This window comes from Embiotoca jacksoni, unplaced genomic scaffold (assembly GCF_022577435.1).
Source record: "Embiotoca jacksoni isolate LCO1_2020_lvr unplaced genomic scaffold, fEmbJac1.0.p SCAF_47, whole genome shotgun sequence".
Taxonomy (NCBI): domain Eukaryota; kingdom Metazoa; phylum Chordata; class Actinopteri; family Embiotocidae; genus Embiotoca; species Embiotoca jacksoni.
Window position 1 is genome coordinate 815,653 of NW_027185400.1, and position 16,214 is coordinate 831,866.

A 16,214-nucleotide genomic window follows, 5' to 3' on the forward strand; every position below is an offset into this window, starting at 1 on the left:
GGGGTTTAGACAAACTAATAGCACCACTAAAAATACCTAGAGCCCGGAGCCTGCGCCGGGGCCTTTCCTGCGCTGCTTCCAGTGTACGCGTGGGCCATTGAGGAAAGAGGAAACGAGCAGCTCTGGTTGTAAGGGCGCTTCCTGCGCGACGTTATAAAGAGCCGCGTCCCCTCAGCCTGCCCTCACAGCGTTGCTCAGAGCCAGCCGAGGCTGCGGGTGAGCCCCTGCTCCACATCTTTGACTGGAGACTGAACGCTGAGCCGAGGGGGTCTGACGTCAGCGCGGCTCACGTTAGCTCTCGTCCCTGCTGGTCGGGGTGAGTTGGAAATTCCCAGCATATTCACGCGTTTTAAGAGCTGTCTAATAAGTTGTTTGCTTGGATTGATTTGTTTGGTTTTATGTGTCCTTGGAATAATTATTGAAATGTAACAATAAAGGTAGAAATCTGGAGAAAGTCATCTTAAATTTCTTCATTCTGTCAGTTGATTATTTAAATATTTTTTTAATTCAAAATCACTCCAAGATAAATGTAAGACTTTGAATATTTTCTTTTTGACATGGTTTAATTTTGCTTCTTATTTATTCATATTTACAGTATGAAACTCAGATATGCACATGACATTTAATGGGTATTTGTTGTTGTTTTCTTCATACAGGTACGAGTAGGGAGCTGGTCTCACCTAACAGATGTGTCTGGGACACTCCACTATATTTATTCTATCAGTTACATACAGGTAAGTCATTGCAATGCCTCATAATGTAAAAGTCTAAAACTATATGAAATAAAACTTCAGATCATACGTTATATACTGAATCCAAATAAAGTGCAGTGCCTCGCTTATTGTTTCACTTGTATCGTCTCCTTGGCAGATCCAGATCGTGATGGAGGTGTTGGAGGGACGCAGGGTCGACAGAGGGCAGGCCATGAGGGCCGATGGATACGTGAAAGAGTTCACACGCCACTCCAACGACGTCCTGCTGAACCTGAACGAACTCCGACACCGAAGCATCCTGACTGACACCACCCTGGTTGTGGGCAACGTGCACCTGCGAGCGCACTGCGCTGTGCTGGTGGCCTGCAGGTTGGTGCACAAGTCAAAGCAGCCACTTCTGTGTTTAATGGCAACAAGGAGCCTTCAGATTGTCTCCAATTTGTGCAGTTTCTATCATGAAAAAAGTGCTTAACACTTTGAATCTAAAGGAAAAACACGAAAAAGAAGTATACTATGTGATATGGAGAAGTTATTTTCATTAAAAAAAAAACTTGTATTGTGTACAGTCACCAAAACATCCTGATTTCATTGGTCGGTTAAACATAGTTGAATAGGCTCATCATTTTACAGCCATGTGCAGACCAGTGTCTTAAAAATGTTCAGTCATTTGAATGTTGGGCAATGACTTCTTTCTCTGGTTGACTCATACTGGCTTTTGTCCTTCTAACTTCTGTATTGTCTTCATCTGTCCTCAGTTTCCTTCCACCCATTGTCTTCCTCTTCCCATCCCTTCTCCACCACCGCTGCCTTATTTCTCTTGAAGACAGTTTCAGTTACTCTGATGCTCACGTGAACTTCTTACATCTTAAATCTTCCTCTCTCCTCTCAGCGGCTTCTTCTACTCGCTGTACTCCCGCCGTGTGCTGCTTCAGGGTCGCGGTGCCAGCGGGGAGCACCTCACGACCGTGTCTCTCCCCAACACCTTGGACCCTGCCAGCGTCTCCCTGCTGCTGGACTTCATGTACACCTCCCGCCTCCCTCTGACTCCGAGCATCGTCTCCGGGGTGCTGACGGCCGCCGCCTACCTGCAGATGGACCACGTGGCCGATACCTGCCGGGATTTCATGCAGCTGCACTGGTGAGAGCGTCTGTTGGTCTGGCCAGGATCTTGTGGATTGATAATGTAGGAGATGGTGTTGCTGATGCTTGTACACGAACTCAGAAGTATTATTTATTTTGAATGGGAAATCTTGTATGTTTTTGACATGTTTTTATTTCTTTTGCAGCACAGAAAGCATAAATGCTAGACACCCCCAGTTGGAGCTGGACTCCAGGGTATCTGTGGCTTCTGTGGCCCCTAAAGGAGCGGACTTGCCTCATCCAGGACTCCCGAGATTACTCCCAACAGCGGGGGAAACCAGGTGAGAGAACAAAGTGTGTGACTGAAAAAGATGGAATCAATCTATTGCTCTGTATTTTGTTCACACATTGTCAGATGTGCTGCTGCTGCTGCTGCTGGGGTTCGTGCGCCTCTTGTCTGTTGACAGGTTTAGCTCATTACAGCACTTCCTTTGTTTTTCCTGCAGGGTCCCTGCGGGCTCTCTCCGGCCAGGGACTTTCCCGACCTGCCAGCCCGGGTCAAAAGAGCTGAAAGGAGAGCCCGAGTCGCCCCTCACAGGCACCCCGACTTCATCTCCAGACAGCCCCACCCGCTTCAGCTGCCAACCGAACTCTCCAGCCGAGTCCAACACCTGCAGCAAAAACCTTGTGGTAGGTGTCAAGAAAAAAGTAAGATGTGGTTGACTTTAAGGGTATGAACGCACAAGGAGCCCTGAGAGACAACATTGACTGTGGGATGCAGCCCTACATGGTGCTGAAATTAGCTTCAAAAGTTGTAGTAATCCTCTGTGTTTCTTGGTTCCTCCAGAGTGAAAGCAAAGCCACACCGGACCCAAAGGCCTGCAACTGGAAAAAGTACAAGTACATTGTCCTCAACCCTCTCTGTGCTGCCGCGACGGTGAAAGTAGAGGAGATGGAGGAACCCCAAAGTCAAGCATCGCCCGGAAGGATGGGCTCCACACTGAAAGCACCAACAGAGGCGTGGTCTGGAGAAGTGCCCGGTCAGATTGATAGGTAAACATTGAGGAGAACGAGATGGCAGAGGAATGAAATTGAAAGTTTAGGAGTTTTTGTTTTTTTTAAATATTTGAAACCTTTCTTCATCAGACAGGGGCAGGCCTCCTGCTACGAGGGTTCTGGCCGAGCCCCTCCCGTCGGGCCACTTCCCTCTGTGGATCACCCAGCGGTGCCTCCCCCTCACAAGGAGGGACCAGGTAGGTAGAAGTGATATGATTAGTTTTACACTATCAAACTAAATGATCAAAAACAATGCAAATATCTTTATTTTCTTTTATCTCGTCTGACTCTCCAGTCTCCCCCGGCACCATTTTCCCCAAACCTCACCCTTCTGATCCAGAAGCCGCCCGTCACGACCAACATCCAATCAAGCGCGAGAGCTACGGGCCCTACTGTTACTCTGGCAACCTGCAAGGAGCCAAGTCTGTCGGCTCAGGTGAAGCTATGACAAAAAACACCTTAGTCGAGATCACTCTGTTGTTCCGCCTCCTCTTTAGAGACTAACGACGTTGACCTTTGACCCGGCAGGTGACAAGCCGTACCGCTGTAACGTGTGCGGAGCTCAGTTCAACCGGCCGGCCAACCTGAAGACTCACTCCCGCATTCACTCCGGAGAGAAGCCTTACCGCTGCGACACCTGTGGGGCACGATTCGTTCAGGTGAGGGCTGCATATGTGTGTGTGTGTGTGTGTGTGTGTGTGTGTGTGTGTGTGTGTGTGTGCACGTGAGGGGATACAGGATACAATATTGGTGTAGTTGGCAGTGACACACAGTTATTGGTTAATGTGGATTGGAAACCCGATCCAAAATGATCATTTCTTGTAAGTTGTGTTTTTACAAAATGCTTATTATTATTATTTTATAATTATTTTGTAGGTGCATGTGACAGTTATTAATGTGAACTTACCCTCTCAAATTAAAACTCTGGGTTTCTACCGCTGAGGTTCTGCAGGTTAGCATTTCCAAACCTCAAACTCCAAAAGAAAGAGTCATTTCATGGAATATCTCGGTGGTTCTTCAAGGCTGTAATAGAAAATTATACAAAGAATGTATTTCTGTTGATGACTATGGAGTCTGGGAAATAATTTCAACTTAGATTTTTATGAATTTTTCCTCGTCTGTTGCCTTGTCCGGTGCTTTAGTCTGTCCGTCTGTCCCGACTGACCTTGTTTGTGTGCTGTGTCCCGGTGTCAGGTTGCCCACTTGAGGGCCCACGTCTTGATTCACACAGGTGAGAAACCTTACCCCTGCCACACCTGCGGCACCCGCTTCCGCCACCTGCAGACCCTGAAGAGCCACCTGCGCATCCACACCGGAGAGAAGCCTTACACTGTGAGTCAGAGATGCACGTCTCCGGTCTCATCATCCAATGACAGCGCAGAATGACCCATTAATTGTCTCGTGTCTTCCAGTGTGAGAAGTGCGACCTGCACTTCCGACACAAGAGCCAACTGCGTCTGCACCTGCGGCAGAAACACGGGGCCGTCACCAACACCAAGATCAGATACAAGGTGCTCACCGAACCCTACCAGCCTCTCCTGCAGGCCTGCTGAAGAGGATGACCTTTGACCCATTAATCACACACAGTACATCATCTGAACAATATTTAAATCTGTCAGAAATGTTTTAGCACGCTGTTGGATGAGGTTCGGAGGTCGGAGCTAAAATCAACACGTTAACGCTTTATTAGTTTCAGTCTTTTTAGGTTTAAAATAGAATTCCTGGGCTTATTTTCTGAACTGGAGATGATGAAAGATGATTAAAGAAAGTATTTATGAAGGTTTGCGAAGAGATGTGAAGAAAGGAAGAGGACATTAAAGAAAAAGTGTACACTGAATGTGGGAGAAATGTGAGTATGTGAATAGTTTGAAAGAAAGATAAAGCAAGTTGTATGATGGAGAGATGGGGAATAGTGGAGTTTTGGGAGTGAAGTCTGGAGTGGGACTTCATCAGTGTTAAGTTACTGAAGTTTTGATTTATGTAAATCTTTATGGGCCGGGGCCTGTGTGTTGTTTAAAAAAAAAAAAAAAAAAAAAAAAAAAGAGCATGCAGTGATATCTGCTTTTACAGTCCAAGCAGGCAAAGGACTATTTGTAGTTATCTGAACATTAAGTGTAAAAAAATCAAAGCATATGTTGGCATATGTAATAAGAAAACTGAAAGCAATTGAATAGTTGATAATAATTTTAAATTTGTATGTGTATAAGTTCATTTGCTGGACAAAGATGGTTTTGTACAATTTAAATTAAATCCTTTTTATATCAATTGGACTATTTGGTGTTTGGTGTTTTATTTATTTACGACATAAGTAATGTCATGTATGATGGAAAAAGCAAGTTAGTATACAACAAACTGTGTGTATTTTTATGTTCTACCTGCTCTCTCTGCCACACTGCCCCTCTTTCAGCCTTTCACCTGCCTGAACTTCCTTCCTCTCATTAAAAAAAACGTTGTTTTTTTTCTACCCATGAATCACATCTTCTATTAAGTCACATCTGTCCCTCCATTTTCATTTTTTTTCTTTCTTGGTGCTGGTGTGAAAACAATGAGGCTGAGGGCACCTGTTTCCTCCAGGGGGTCCCTCACACTCCCAACACTGCCAGCTGACAACATGTGCTCGAGCCTGCCGGTGCTTCCTGGAGGTGAGAAGGTGACGGCGGAGGGTCCGCCGACTCCTGCTGAACTCTCTCACCCTCTGTCATCCCCGCTTCCTGCTCCCTGATGAGTTGTGGCTGTAGCTCGGCTTATTGTCCGCGCTCAGCAGGCAAACACTGGAAGTTTGACGGGACTTTCCAACCTTCAATTCCCCTTCTACCACTTCAAAATTGAAAATAAAGACAATTAAATACACATGACATGTAAAATGTCCATTCATCATAGGTCTCACCAAATGTAACAAAGAGTTTGTCAGGAAAGAGGATTTCATTGTGAGACACATTTCAGGAAGTGAATATAAGATTGGAAATGTGTTTAGTTTGTTTCAAGAAGTGAGAATTACTGGAAATCATCTTGTGATTTTATCAAAAATTCTAAAGAAGTTATTTTTGGGCATTTCTGTGTTAGTTAGGAGAGGAAATCTCAGGGAACATGAAACTGACATGCAGAGTTATAATTTCTCCTGCATGTCAGTGTGTGTGTGTGTGTGTTTCTGGGAAGAGACAACATTTGCACTTGCAGGCTGTGTATAGAGATAGATATACTAGATAAGAAAGCATCAGCATGTGTCAGATATAGTCAAGTGAAAGAATCAGAATCAACCGGCTTTACAAATTAAATGTCCGTAAAAGTGTATATGAGAAATTAAAAGATACGTTATGAGGTAGACAACCCATAAACCAACTAATACTTCGTGAAAGTTCGTGAAACTTTGAATGAATTCGATAAGGAATATGCATCATCTGAGCATAATAAAAATCACCATTTATGAAATCATAAACGGATTGACAGAATGGGTAACAGCACTTCAATAAGGAGAGATCAATACGTGTCTATATCGATGACTGATACATTAAACTGAATAACATGGAGTGTCAGTGATATATATTGATCAACCTTTACAATCATGACTCCAAGAAAAAAATGGATAAGTTAAAATGTTGGTACCAGAAAAATAAACCCAGAGGCCCCTCTCCAGGCAGTGTGCCATTTTTAGGCCTTGTGGTTGCCTCCCTCTAGCGTCTGTCACCTGAACACAGTTAACTATTAGTCCAAACTAAAAGGACATCTTCTCCTGAAAAGTTGGAATTGTTAAATTTATAGATATCATATTAAATGATTGACATTTCTAGGTTGATATCCTCACCTGTTCAGCCTTTACAGGACCATTTAGCTGCAGATTTTGGTGCCTGAGTTATTATAGACTTATATGATATGTGACATTTTTATGGCGTGCGCGACCCCGTGAGGACTGCGCACGCGCACCGTTGAGCCCCCCAGCTGTGCGGTGGCTGCTGAACTCCTTTCACCTCCTCTGCTGCTGAACTCCTTTCACCTCCTCTGCTGCTCGCAGTGACGCCGTCGTGCCTCAGGCCATGTCGCTGTTTACCGCAGAGGACCCGGAGACCGTGCGCGGACCGTGCGCTTCCCCCGGAGAGAGCTGACAGACCCGGGGTGAGTTTGTCGAGCTGCGAAGCTTTTATCAGGCCGTGAACCGTTTTAAAAGACTGTCAAATATTTCATACCTTCATTTGCCGGTCGGCTTTTTTCAGTCACATTGCGCCATTGAACGGTGCATCCCCCCCCCCTCCCCTACCCCTCCCCTACCCCTCCCCTGCAAACGGTGTCATAACCATGTAGCAACGAGCTGGACAACAAGTTAGAGAAAATACTCCAAACCACATCAGCATGGTTAAAATCTCAAAAACAATGTGCATTATCTGTAATTTTTTTTGTGGCTCTCATCTTTTTTTTTTTTTTTTTTTTTTTTTTTTTTGTCTGTTTGAGGGCCAGTGCGCATGCGCTGTGGGCAGCGACGTCACTTCAACTGTGTTGTGTTCCAAATGGCGTACTTAAGTACTTACACTCGTTATTTTTGAGTACATTAGTGCGCTCACGTGGTGAAGTACTGGAAAATACAGCGTGCTCCATGTACCAGGAGGATGCATGGTCCAAAATATGAGTGTGAAACCGCCCAATCCCAATCGTTCCCCATGTTTTTATAAAATGTACATTTCCTCCTCATGTGTAAAAGATGTAAAAGATGCTGCTACACTTGTCCATGTTTGTGATTGGTCAGACGGCACACACCTCCCTTTTTATGTGAACGCCTTCAAAGTGACATCAGTTAAGTCAGTGAGGGGTTTTTTAGAGGTTGGGGTGGTTGCCGTCTTGGCGTAGCAGAAGAAGGGGCAGGACCACCGATGAAGGAGTCTTGAGGAAGCTGCAGCTGTTCCCGAAGATCTCGCAAAAGTGTGTCTTTGTTTTCATCGGTGTGTTAAACAAAGGGCACAAGAACACATCAACCTCTGGGTGAAATAAATAAAGCTGTAGATATGTTGACGAGTGTGTTCACATGCTGAGGTTGTTTTTCCGGTCAGTGCAGAACAGCAGTGTGTGTGTGATCTGTTAACACTACCTGGTTGAAATTCAAGTATTACACAAGTAAGAGTACTAACATGTCAGGGTACTTATTTCTTAGTGGCTCTGAGGGAAGTATGTCATTTGGAAACACAACCCTGGTAATGATTGGCGAGAGAGCGCACATGCACCGTGTCCAGTGTGAGTTCATCCACCTGTTCATGGCGGGAGCAGCTGCAGAAAGAAAGAAACACCTTGTTTTGTCTATAGAAAACTCAATAAAATAAAATAAAATAAAGACAATATCTATAAGTACCTCGTGTTTTATTACGATTACTGTTTTATTTACTCAGAGAGTATTCATAGTACTGGAGCGTCATTGTACACCGTGATCCTGTACAGAATAAAGCAGGTACCAATAATGAATGGATGGATAATTTAAACTGACTTGAGTACAAACAGCCCTCATTATGAAATGCTATAATAAATTAAGATCGAGTTTTTCTTTGGCACAATTTTGGTCATAAATACACTTGCTGGCAGTGGGTCCATTATTGGTTGCCTGTAGAAAACAAATACAAGTTGAAATAAATTTTTTTTTTTAAAAAGCACATGATCGTAATGAGAAATTGTTTGTTGTCTCGCAGCTTTTGCTTCCCTGGATCCTGGTGTTTTGTAATCCCCCCGCACCTCAGCCTCTGCAGGTAGGTTTCCAATACTGCAGCCATCCCGCTAATTATCCTGAAATACTGTAAACAGATGCATAAAAAACAGAAAAGAAAATCAAGCGTGGAATTTGTTGATCATTTTACCAAACTTCTGCACTCTGGCTGGATTTATGTTAAATCCTTCAGTGAATGTCGGTCTGAGAGTGTGTCGGCTGCAAATTCCTGTAATTCCTGCAGCCAGGCAGACAGAGAGGCATGAGGTCAGGAAAGGATAAGGTCACTTTGCAGCTCGTTCCTTTCGCTCGCTTTTAAAGCGCGACGCAAACTCACCAAAACTGAGCGGCAGATCAGTAAAGATCAATATATTCATGATTTCAGCTTAATGTTACATAAACTCTTGGCATCACATTCATTGCTGATTTAATGGAGAAAAATACGTATTTGACTACGTAGAAGCTCAATAACCTAATAATTAATAATCTGTCACTTCTGCCGATTACTGTGAAGCAGAAATATCAAATTAAAACTGCAAGCGGGAATATGCGGGCCCTCGCACGCTGCACGTCGGGGAGCCGGCGGCCCCGACCCGCTGGATCCCCGACGTGCAGCACGCGAGGGTCCGCATATTCCCGCTCGCAGTTTTAATTTAAATTTAAAAAAAAAAACTCTCGATCTTGTTCTTTATTCTTCTTAAAAAAAAATTTGCTTTTTTCGGCGGCTTTAACATCTTCAAAAACTCATGAAAGTTGGTGCCTGACATGTGCAAAGTCTCATGAGGTTTGTAGCATCGTTTGACCTTAAACATCAACTTCCTGTGTCATGGCAAAACATCAAACTTAGCCACATCGCCCTGGCTATACTATATACTATATACTCTATACTATATACTCTATACTCTACTATATACAAAACTGAATTTTGGGTCACTTTTTGGACGTGCTATAGTATGACTTTTTTTGAATATTTCGGACAACTTACTTTGGCTATTTTGGATGACTTTTTTGACTTTTTGGAGTATGACCTTTTTCTGAACTGACATGCCTCAAGTTACTTCTCACTGTGAGGCAACTTAACACCACAGTCATACTATATCATGTCCGAAATCTGAAAAAAAGAGAAGTCACTTTTGGACTTTTTTTGTTTTGTTTAGTTCAGTTTTAGTTGTGTTGACCTTTGGTTTGGTATAAGTATGACTGCACGTGGCTTACCCTTAGAGGGATTCGCCTTAAGAGGTCTCGCCCTCCGTGAGCCACGTGGCTTACCCTTAGAGGGATTTGCTCTCCGTGAACCATGTGGCATATTAATGAAATTCGCCCTCAGTAAACCGTGAACCTCGTGTGTTACCTCGGCGGGTAAACCGTGAACCTCGCGTGTTACCTCGGCGGGTAAACCGTGGATCTCATGCGTTACCTCGGCGGGTAAACCGTGAACCTCGTGAGTTACCTCGGCGGGTAAACCGTGAACCTCGTGAGTTACCTCGGCGGGTAAACCGTGAACCGTGTGTGTTGTATTACCTCGGCGGGGCTCGAACCCGTGTCTTCATGAGGTCGTTTCCGGCTCAGGAGTAGGCGTCGTAGACCGCTGGACTATCTTCGGCGCTGGAGAATGAGTTGTGGCAGGAGAAAGAGATTCACAGAGTTCACTCAGAGCTTTCCAGAGACTCAACCGACAGTCTGGTTAACTTAACAGGTAAAATATTCTACTTCACCAAGGTTGCTATTAATGGTTCAGATTCCATCTTGGCCTGTTGATGGTGATTCAACTTTTAGTGAAGTTGAAACGTTTGGAGAAATTGAAAAAGTTTTGCATACACTACACAAGATACACGGAAGATATTTAATATCACTGCAGACCCCCTTGAAAACATCTATATCTACTATCCAAAGAATGTCTGGGGCAATTGTGGTCGCATTCAAATGAATATTTATGGACGGTGGAGTTATAGGTTGCAGTGAGCCAAAGATTTGTCACAATGCTGTCTAACTTCTGTGAAAATTGGTAGCACAGTGGTTGTTGGTGCGGTCTCTCAGCCAGAAGGTTTAGGGTGCAATTCCCCCCTTTGTCATGACTTAAAAAATAATCATAAGTCATTTTTGACTTTGAAAATGCCGGTCATTTTTTTTATCAACATGCCATAGCATGACTTTTGGGTCACTTTTTGGCTGCCACACCTTGGGCACACTGATCGCTGAAAACAAATTATTTTGATAACTTTTAATTCCAAACATGTTAAGAGGGCACAGACTAAATTTCAAGTCAGTCCGACAAAATCTGTAGGAGGAGTTTGTTAAAGTACAATGTGTGAATCGCCAAAAATGGCAACTAAATTCACCAAGGTTGTTATTAAAGGTTCAGATTTCATCTTGGCCTGTTGATGGTGATTCAACTTTTAGTGAAGTTGAAACGTTTGGAGAAATTAAAAAAGTTTTGCATACTCTACACATTACAGGAAGATATTTAATATCACTGCAGACCTCCTTTGAAAACACGCGGCAGGAGAAAGAGTTTCACGGAGTTCACTCAGAGCTTCCAGTAACTCAACCGACAGTCTGGTTAACTCAACAGGTAAAATGGCGGACTTCCTGTTGAGTTGACGTAATGGTGCGATGTAGCTTTTTTGTACGTCTAGGTGTGATACACATGTCCACCGAATTTCGTGCATGTAGCTAAATGGAGCCGCCGGGGCATCTGTTTAGGGGGCGCTAGCGAGCCATTTGGCCACGCCCACTCGCGACTCCACTAAAATACCAAATTTTTCGCCGGGAGAGATGGGTGTACCAACATTCATGAGTTTTTGAACATGATAAAGCCTCCAAAAATGCAGTTGTTTACGCAGAATCATAATAATCGCTTGGATAACAACAGGGCTTTCGCACCCTAAAAACAGAATGCAGCGAAAGTTGGCTGAGGATTTTTGTTTTTTTATGGCTTATCTGATTTCCATCCACCTGTCAGCAGTCACTTCCAGACTTCACCTCTCACCTACATGTTGTCAAACGAAGGTCGGCTTGTTAAGCAGCCTGGTCACACACATGGCAACAACCCTGAGAATTTAGTTAATCATTGCGGCTTTTTAACGACCAAGGAGATGATCCCAGACCTGTTCTGCACTCGTAAGACTGATTTATTCACGACAGCAGCGCTTCCCTTTGAACCAGCCCTCCTCGCTCTGCTGACATTCGTCGTCAACATGACCAACTCGAAGCCCAAATCGGAGAGCCGTAGCGATGACGCCGAGGGTTCAGATGGAGGCTGGGGCTGGGTGCTGGTGGCGGCCCTCTTCGTCAGCACGAGCCTCGTGTTCGGCCTGATGCGCAGCTTGGGGATCTTCTTCGTGGAGTTCGTCCAATACTTCGACGAGAGCGCTCAAGCCATTTCCTGGATTTCATCCACCGGCCTGGCAGCGCAGCAGTTCTTTAGTGAGTCACGAATGACATGAATAACGACTTGATTGTAATCATGCAGATAACGGTTTGTGTTTAATATTGATTATTTATTAACAGAAACCTAATCGTTCAGTAAATAAAATGTAATTATTAAATTTAAAGAGAACACAAAAAAGAGAAAAAGCAGCAAATCCTCACATTTAAGAAGCTGGATCCAATGAATGTCAATTTATGGTGTTATAGCACTTTGTTTTTTTCCTGTCAAATCTATTTGACTAAAAATTGTTTGCGAAAAAAGAGCTGCAACTCACAAAGCAAAGTCTTACAAAGCACCAGCGGGTCCAAAATGCATGTGATACTGTTTTTGGCTTGAAGTTGGTCGGGGTGATAAAATGAAGTTGTGTGTGAATGTGTGTGTTTGTTTTTTGCAGGTCCACTGGGTACCGCGCTGTGTAACGCCTACGACGCCAGGCTGGTGGTGATGACGGGGGGCTTTCTCTCCGGACTCGGACTCATACTCGCGTCGCAGGCCACCTGCCTCGTTCACCTCTACCTCACGATGGGAGTGATTTCAGGTGAAGTCTCGAAACGACACTGAAGATGAAGGCTTCAGTTCCTCGTCCTCATTAGAAAACACCCCTCCATTTAATTCAAGTCGCTTCGCAGAGCAGGTCGTCTTTGTTTTTTTTGTTTTTTTGAACCCTTTCCACCCTTTCGAGGAATAAACGAGGGCTTGAGGAGTCAAATTACAAGTTGCCGAACTGAGCCCTCGTGGTGTGCTCTGCTTCCTCCGTCCTGCAGGTCTGGGCTGGGGTCTGGTCTTCACCCCCATGGTGGCCACCGTCATGGCTAACTTCACCCGCCGGCGCACGCTGGCTCTGGGGCTGGCGTTCTCCAGCATCGGCCTCTCCTCCTTCGCGTTCAACCCCCTCTTCCAGCTGCTGGTGGAGACGTACGCCTGGCGAGGGGCGCTGCTCATCCTGGGGGGCCTCAGCCTCAACATAGTGGCCTGCGGGGCGCTCATCCGCCCGCAGAAGCCCGCTAAAGCCCCGACAAAGGTAGAGCAGACAGACGTAGACGGCGTCTACGTAAGAGCAGCCGTTGGTCCCGTGTGAGACTCGGCCACATGAAGCTGTGCCGTCAGCACAGAACAATCACACCGAGACGCCACCAATTACTGAATTCATCCTGAAAACTGAAGCCGCTCTGAGAAGAATACGTTTGGGTGACCCAAGTTGACGCTCGGCGTGTCCTTTTCCTCCCCGACAGGTGGATTCAGAGACCAAGTCCTCGTGTGCCGCTGCGCTGCGGCGGATCTCCTCCTACCTGGAGCTGTCGCTGCTCTTCGAGAGGCCTTATCTCACCTACACCCTGGCCGTCAGTCTCTTTAACGTGGGCTACTTCGTGCCGTATTTCCACCTGGTGGCCCACAGCCGCCAAGTCGGCTTCTCGGAGTACCAGTCCGCCTTCATCATGTCGGCTGCGGGCGCCGCGGACATCCTGGGCCGCGTGGTGTCGGGCTGGTTCTCCGACCTGGGCCACTTTCGTCTGATTCATCTTCTGAGCTTCTGGACGGCTATGGCGGGAGTGTTCATCATGCTGCTGCCCGTCAGCTCCCTGTCCGGCTCCTACGCCGCGCTGATGGCGATCAGCCTCCTCTACGGCTTCTGCTCCGGCGCTCTGACCTCCCTGGTGTTCGTCGTGGTGCCCATGGTTGTGGGCATGGAGCGCATGATGGGGGGCCTCGGGCTGCTGCAGCTCCTCGAGAGCGGCGCGGGACTGCTGGGGGGACCTCTGTCAGGTAGGAGAACACTGAAGGGAGTGTTAGAGGAGGTAAACTCCGTTACACTGCAGGTATGTGATTATATCTACCAGTGTACCAATGGCAGCTCATTCCGTGTTATCGAAATGTGACCGCCATCAGTCCATAAACACACATTTACACGCCGAAGCCAACAGTAGTCAAACATTAAGTGGAGTGAGATGGATCAACGAGTACTCAAGAGTCCTCCCTGTGTTTCCAACCACACGGTTACAAATCAGCCAACGCAGAATCTCCTAAAGGGTCAGAAATGACCAAAAAAACCAGTATTTCCTCTCTTCTTCAAGCGATATCTGACCACTCAGGTTTAATTTAAATTTAACCTCAATGTTTTCACATATTATGTTCTTGTCAGAGATCGATGTCTCCACCTCCTATTACAAATTAGAAGAATGTAATTTCATTAATAACATTTTAACATATAGAATCAGCTTGTATGTTAATTTGGATAACGCACTGGTTTGAAAACAGCAGAGGGAAGTTAGAAAATCCTTTTTTCTTTGGTTTTTTGGTTGTTGTTTTTTGCCGTATGAACTGACCTTTGGAAAACTCTCGTTCAACCTAAAAAGCCTCTTTGTTAAGTTTCTTGAGTGATTAAACACATGATTCTGCACAAACAGATCACTTCAGAGCGAAGCCACATTTTCTTAACTAGTGTTTCTTCCTCTTTGCCGTCAGTGTTTTTTAGTTTTTTTTTACCTTGATGACTTTATTCAGGTCTCTTATAGGTCTTCTTTCATTTTCTCTCTGATTATCTCATTCTCACATATTTCATGCCACAGACATACAGTGTTTATGTTGTTGTTGTTGTTGTTGTTGTGACTATATTCTGTGTATTCATGTCAGTGTTTCTGTGTCTAAAGGGTTGCTCAAGGACATCACAGGCAACTACTTGGCTTCCTTCCTGATGGCCGGGTCCTTCCTGGTGGTCGGCAGCCTGACCATGGCCACTCTGCCTCACTACCTCTCCTGCAAGGAGCCGCCGCCTTCGCAGCGACGCCCCATCGACGACAAAGAAAAAGGTTCACATCTGGAGCTGCAACAGATGAATAGTTTGCCCTCGGACATAAATCAAAGACGAGCGGAGTGATCCGACAGGCGACGTCGGCCTCGGGACCGTCAGGTGAGGGTCCGTTAGCCGTGATGGCGTATTTGTTGTACCGCGGAGACTCTGACACGAAGACCGAAGCTTCCTGTGAATCAGCAGAAAAGAGGCCCGATGAGTTCCTCACTCCGTTACACATCGTGACCTCGGCTTAATGTCGGAGCCGGGACCTCCCGACTAAAAAGAAAAACGCCGTTCGCGTACATGCGGCTGATGTATGGTGCCCAGTGAGACGCCGCGCAGGAGAGAAAAACGTGGAGAAAAGTGGGATCGGAATTGTTTTTTGACGTCAAAATTTCCGCTGATTTACGAAGAAACTGAGAAGCGGAACACTTTTATTTTTAAAATGTGAATCCGTCGCTGTAAGACCTGACCAGCATATTTAAAATTTGCACTTCCACGATTTATCTTTAATTGCACTCTTCTCATTTAAACTATAATCTTTTAACGTGGCACAGATTACAATTAGCACTATAAATACGACCCATTAAGTTCCAGTACAAAAGTCAGTAATACCAGTTGCGGGTTATACGTCCAGTACTTTATTATATTTAAAATGAAAAGAATCATTTAAGAATATATATGCGACGGAGAGAATGGATGATAATAGAAAAATTCTCTCAGCTCTCAGCGTTTAAACTGACGTGGCTTTTTTTTTGCTGCACATTCCAAAAAATCTGCAAAAAAAAAAAAAAGTGAAATAACTGCAAACCAAAGGACACACATCAAAGTCGACTCAGGCCCGGCGCTGGTCATGTTTTCCAGTTGGATGACGCCGACTCCGCTTTGAAGGAGACCTTTAGATAACTGTTTTTACACTGTTGCATAATGTGTGTACGCAGATATGTGGACAGTTTCTCTGCTGTCGACTCTTACCTCAGGAACTTTATCATATTTCTCAGTAGGGATAAAAGAAGTGCATTTTCTGATGATACCTGAATTTTGTTTGCAGAAGCACTTCTAGCTGTACTTTTATAAACTATATGCCACGACTGTTTTGTTCAAACTGTAGATGTTTGTCTGTGAGAACAGCTGGATGAACACCGTGTTTGCAGCAGGAACGCAACGGGGTCACTGACCTGCTGGTTACCGACACTGACTTCAGGGTTGTTGTGATGCAAAAGGCATTCGGTCAATACTCGACAGTGGAGCAGCAGAGACTGCTGAAAGGTGAAAAAAAAGTTTAAATCAGAAGTATTGGTCCTGACAGACTCTTTAGTCTTTTACCTCAAACGACCTGAAAACTCTCAGCAATATGTTCAAATGTGATATTTTGTACGTAACCATGAATTAAAAAGTATTTTGTTTGAATGCGTCTTTTCTCTCTAGTTTTGTTTCACTTTTCATCATGAGGCAGAATTTTTGTGG

The 16,214-nt window shown here is 45.0% G+C and overlaps 2 protein-coding genes across 6 annotated transcripts; both read left to right on the forward strand.

The window, feature by feature from the left end:
• Positions 1-199: 199 nt before the first annotated feature.
• Positions 200-5,119, forward strand: bcl6b (BCL6B transcription repressor). 2 transcript variants are annotated; one of them, XM_069169926.1, is made up of 12 exons: positions 200-316; positions 657-734; positions 871-1,082; positions 1,603-1,851; positions 2,000-2,134; positions 2,300-2,483; positions 2,641-2,846; positions 2,940-3,046; positions 3,145-3,285; positions 3,378-3,508; positions 4,044-4,181; positions 4,262-5,119. In XM_069169926.1, exons 3-12 carry the CDS (start codon positions 883-885, stop codon positions 4,400-4,402), a joined length of 1,632 nt encoding a protein of 543 aa, XP_069026027.1. In that variant the 5' UTR covers positions 200-316; positions 657-734; positions 871-882; the 3' UTR covers positions 4,403-5,119. The 2 variants fall into 2 exon arrangements, with proteins under 2 accessions (XP_069026027.1, XP_069026028.1); XM_069169927.1 differs by having other exon boundaries at positions 3,190-3,285.
• A 1,663-nt stretch (positions 5,120-6,782) lies between these two features.
• slc16a13 (solute carrier family 16 member 13) lies at positions 6,783-16,157 on the forward strand. Of its 4 annotated transcripts, none has more exons than XM_069169970.1 (7): positions 6,783-6,959; positions 8,513-8,569; positions 11,671-11,952; positions 12,351-12,494; positions 12,721-12,977; positions 13,189-13,720; positions 14,605-16,157. In XM_069169970.1, the coding sequence occupies exons 3-7, from the start codon at positions 11,724-11,726 to the stop codon at positions 14,829-14,831; spliced, it is 1,389 nt and encodes a 462-aa protein (XP_069026071.1). In that variant the 5' UTR covers positions 6,783-6,959; positions 8,513-8,569; positions 11,671-11,723; the 3' UTR covers positions 14,832-16,157. The 4 variants fall into 4 exon arrangements, with proteins under 4 accessions (XP_069026071.1, XP_069026070.1, XP_069026072.1 ...); XM_069169969.1 differs by having other exon boundaries at positions 11,674-11,952; XM_069169971.1 differs by having other exon boundaries at positions 11,692-11,952.
• The last annotated feature ends 57 nt before the right edge of the window (positions 16,158-16,214 follow it).

Coding starts and splice junctions, on each gene's coding strand:
- bcl6b (XM_069169926.1), top strand. CDS start 883: ATGGAGGTGTTGGAGGGACGCAGGGTCGACAGAGGGCAGGCCATGAGG. Junction 1,852..1,999: donor GATTTCATGCAGCTGCACTG/GTGAGAGCGTCT, acceptor TTTCTTTTGCAG/CACAGAAAGCATAAATGCTA. Junction 2,135..2,299: donor CCAACAGCGGGGGAAACCAG/GTGAGAGAACAA, acceptor TTTTTCCTGCAG/GGTCCCTGCGGGCTCTCTCC.
- slc16a13 (XM_069169968.1), top strand. CDS start 11,520: ATGTTGTCAAACGAAGGTCGGCTTGTTAAGCAGCCTGGTCACACACAT. Junction 12,495..12,720: donor CACGATGGGAGTGATTTCAG/GTGAAGTCTCGA, acceptor TCCGTCCTGCAG/GTCTGGGCTGGGGTCTGGTC. Junction 12,978..13,188: donor CCGCTAAAGCCCCGACAAAG/GTAGAGCAGACA, acceptor CCTCCCCGACAG/GTGGATTCAGAGACCAAGTC.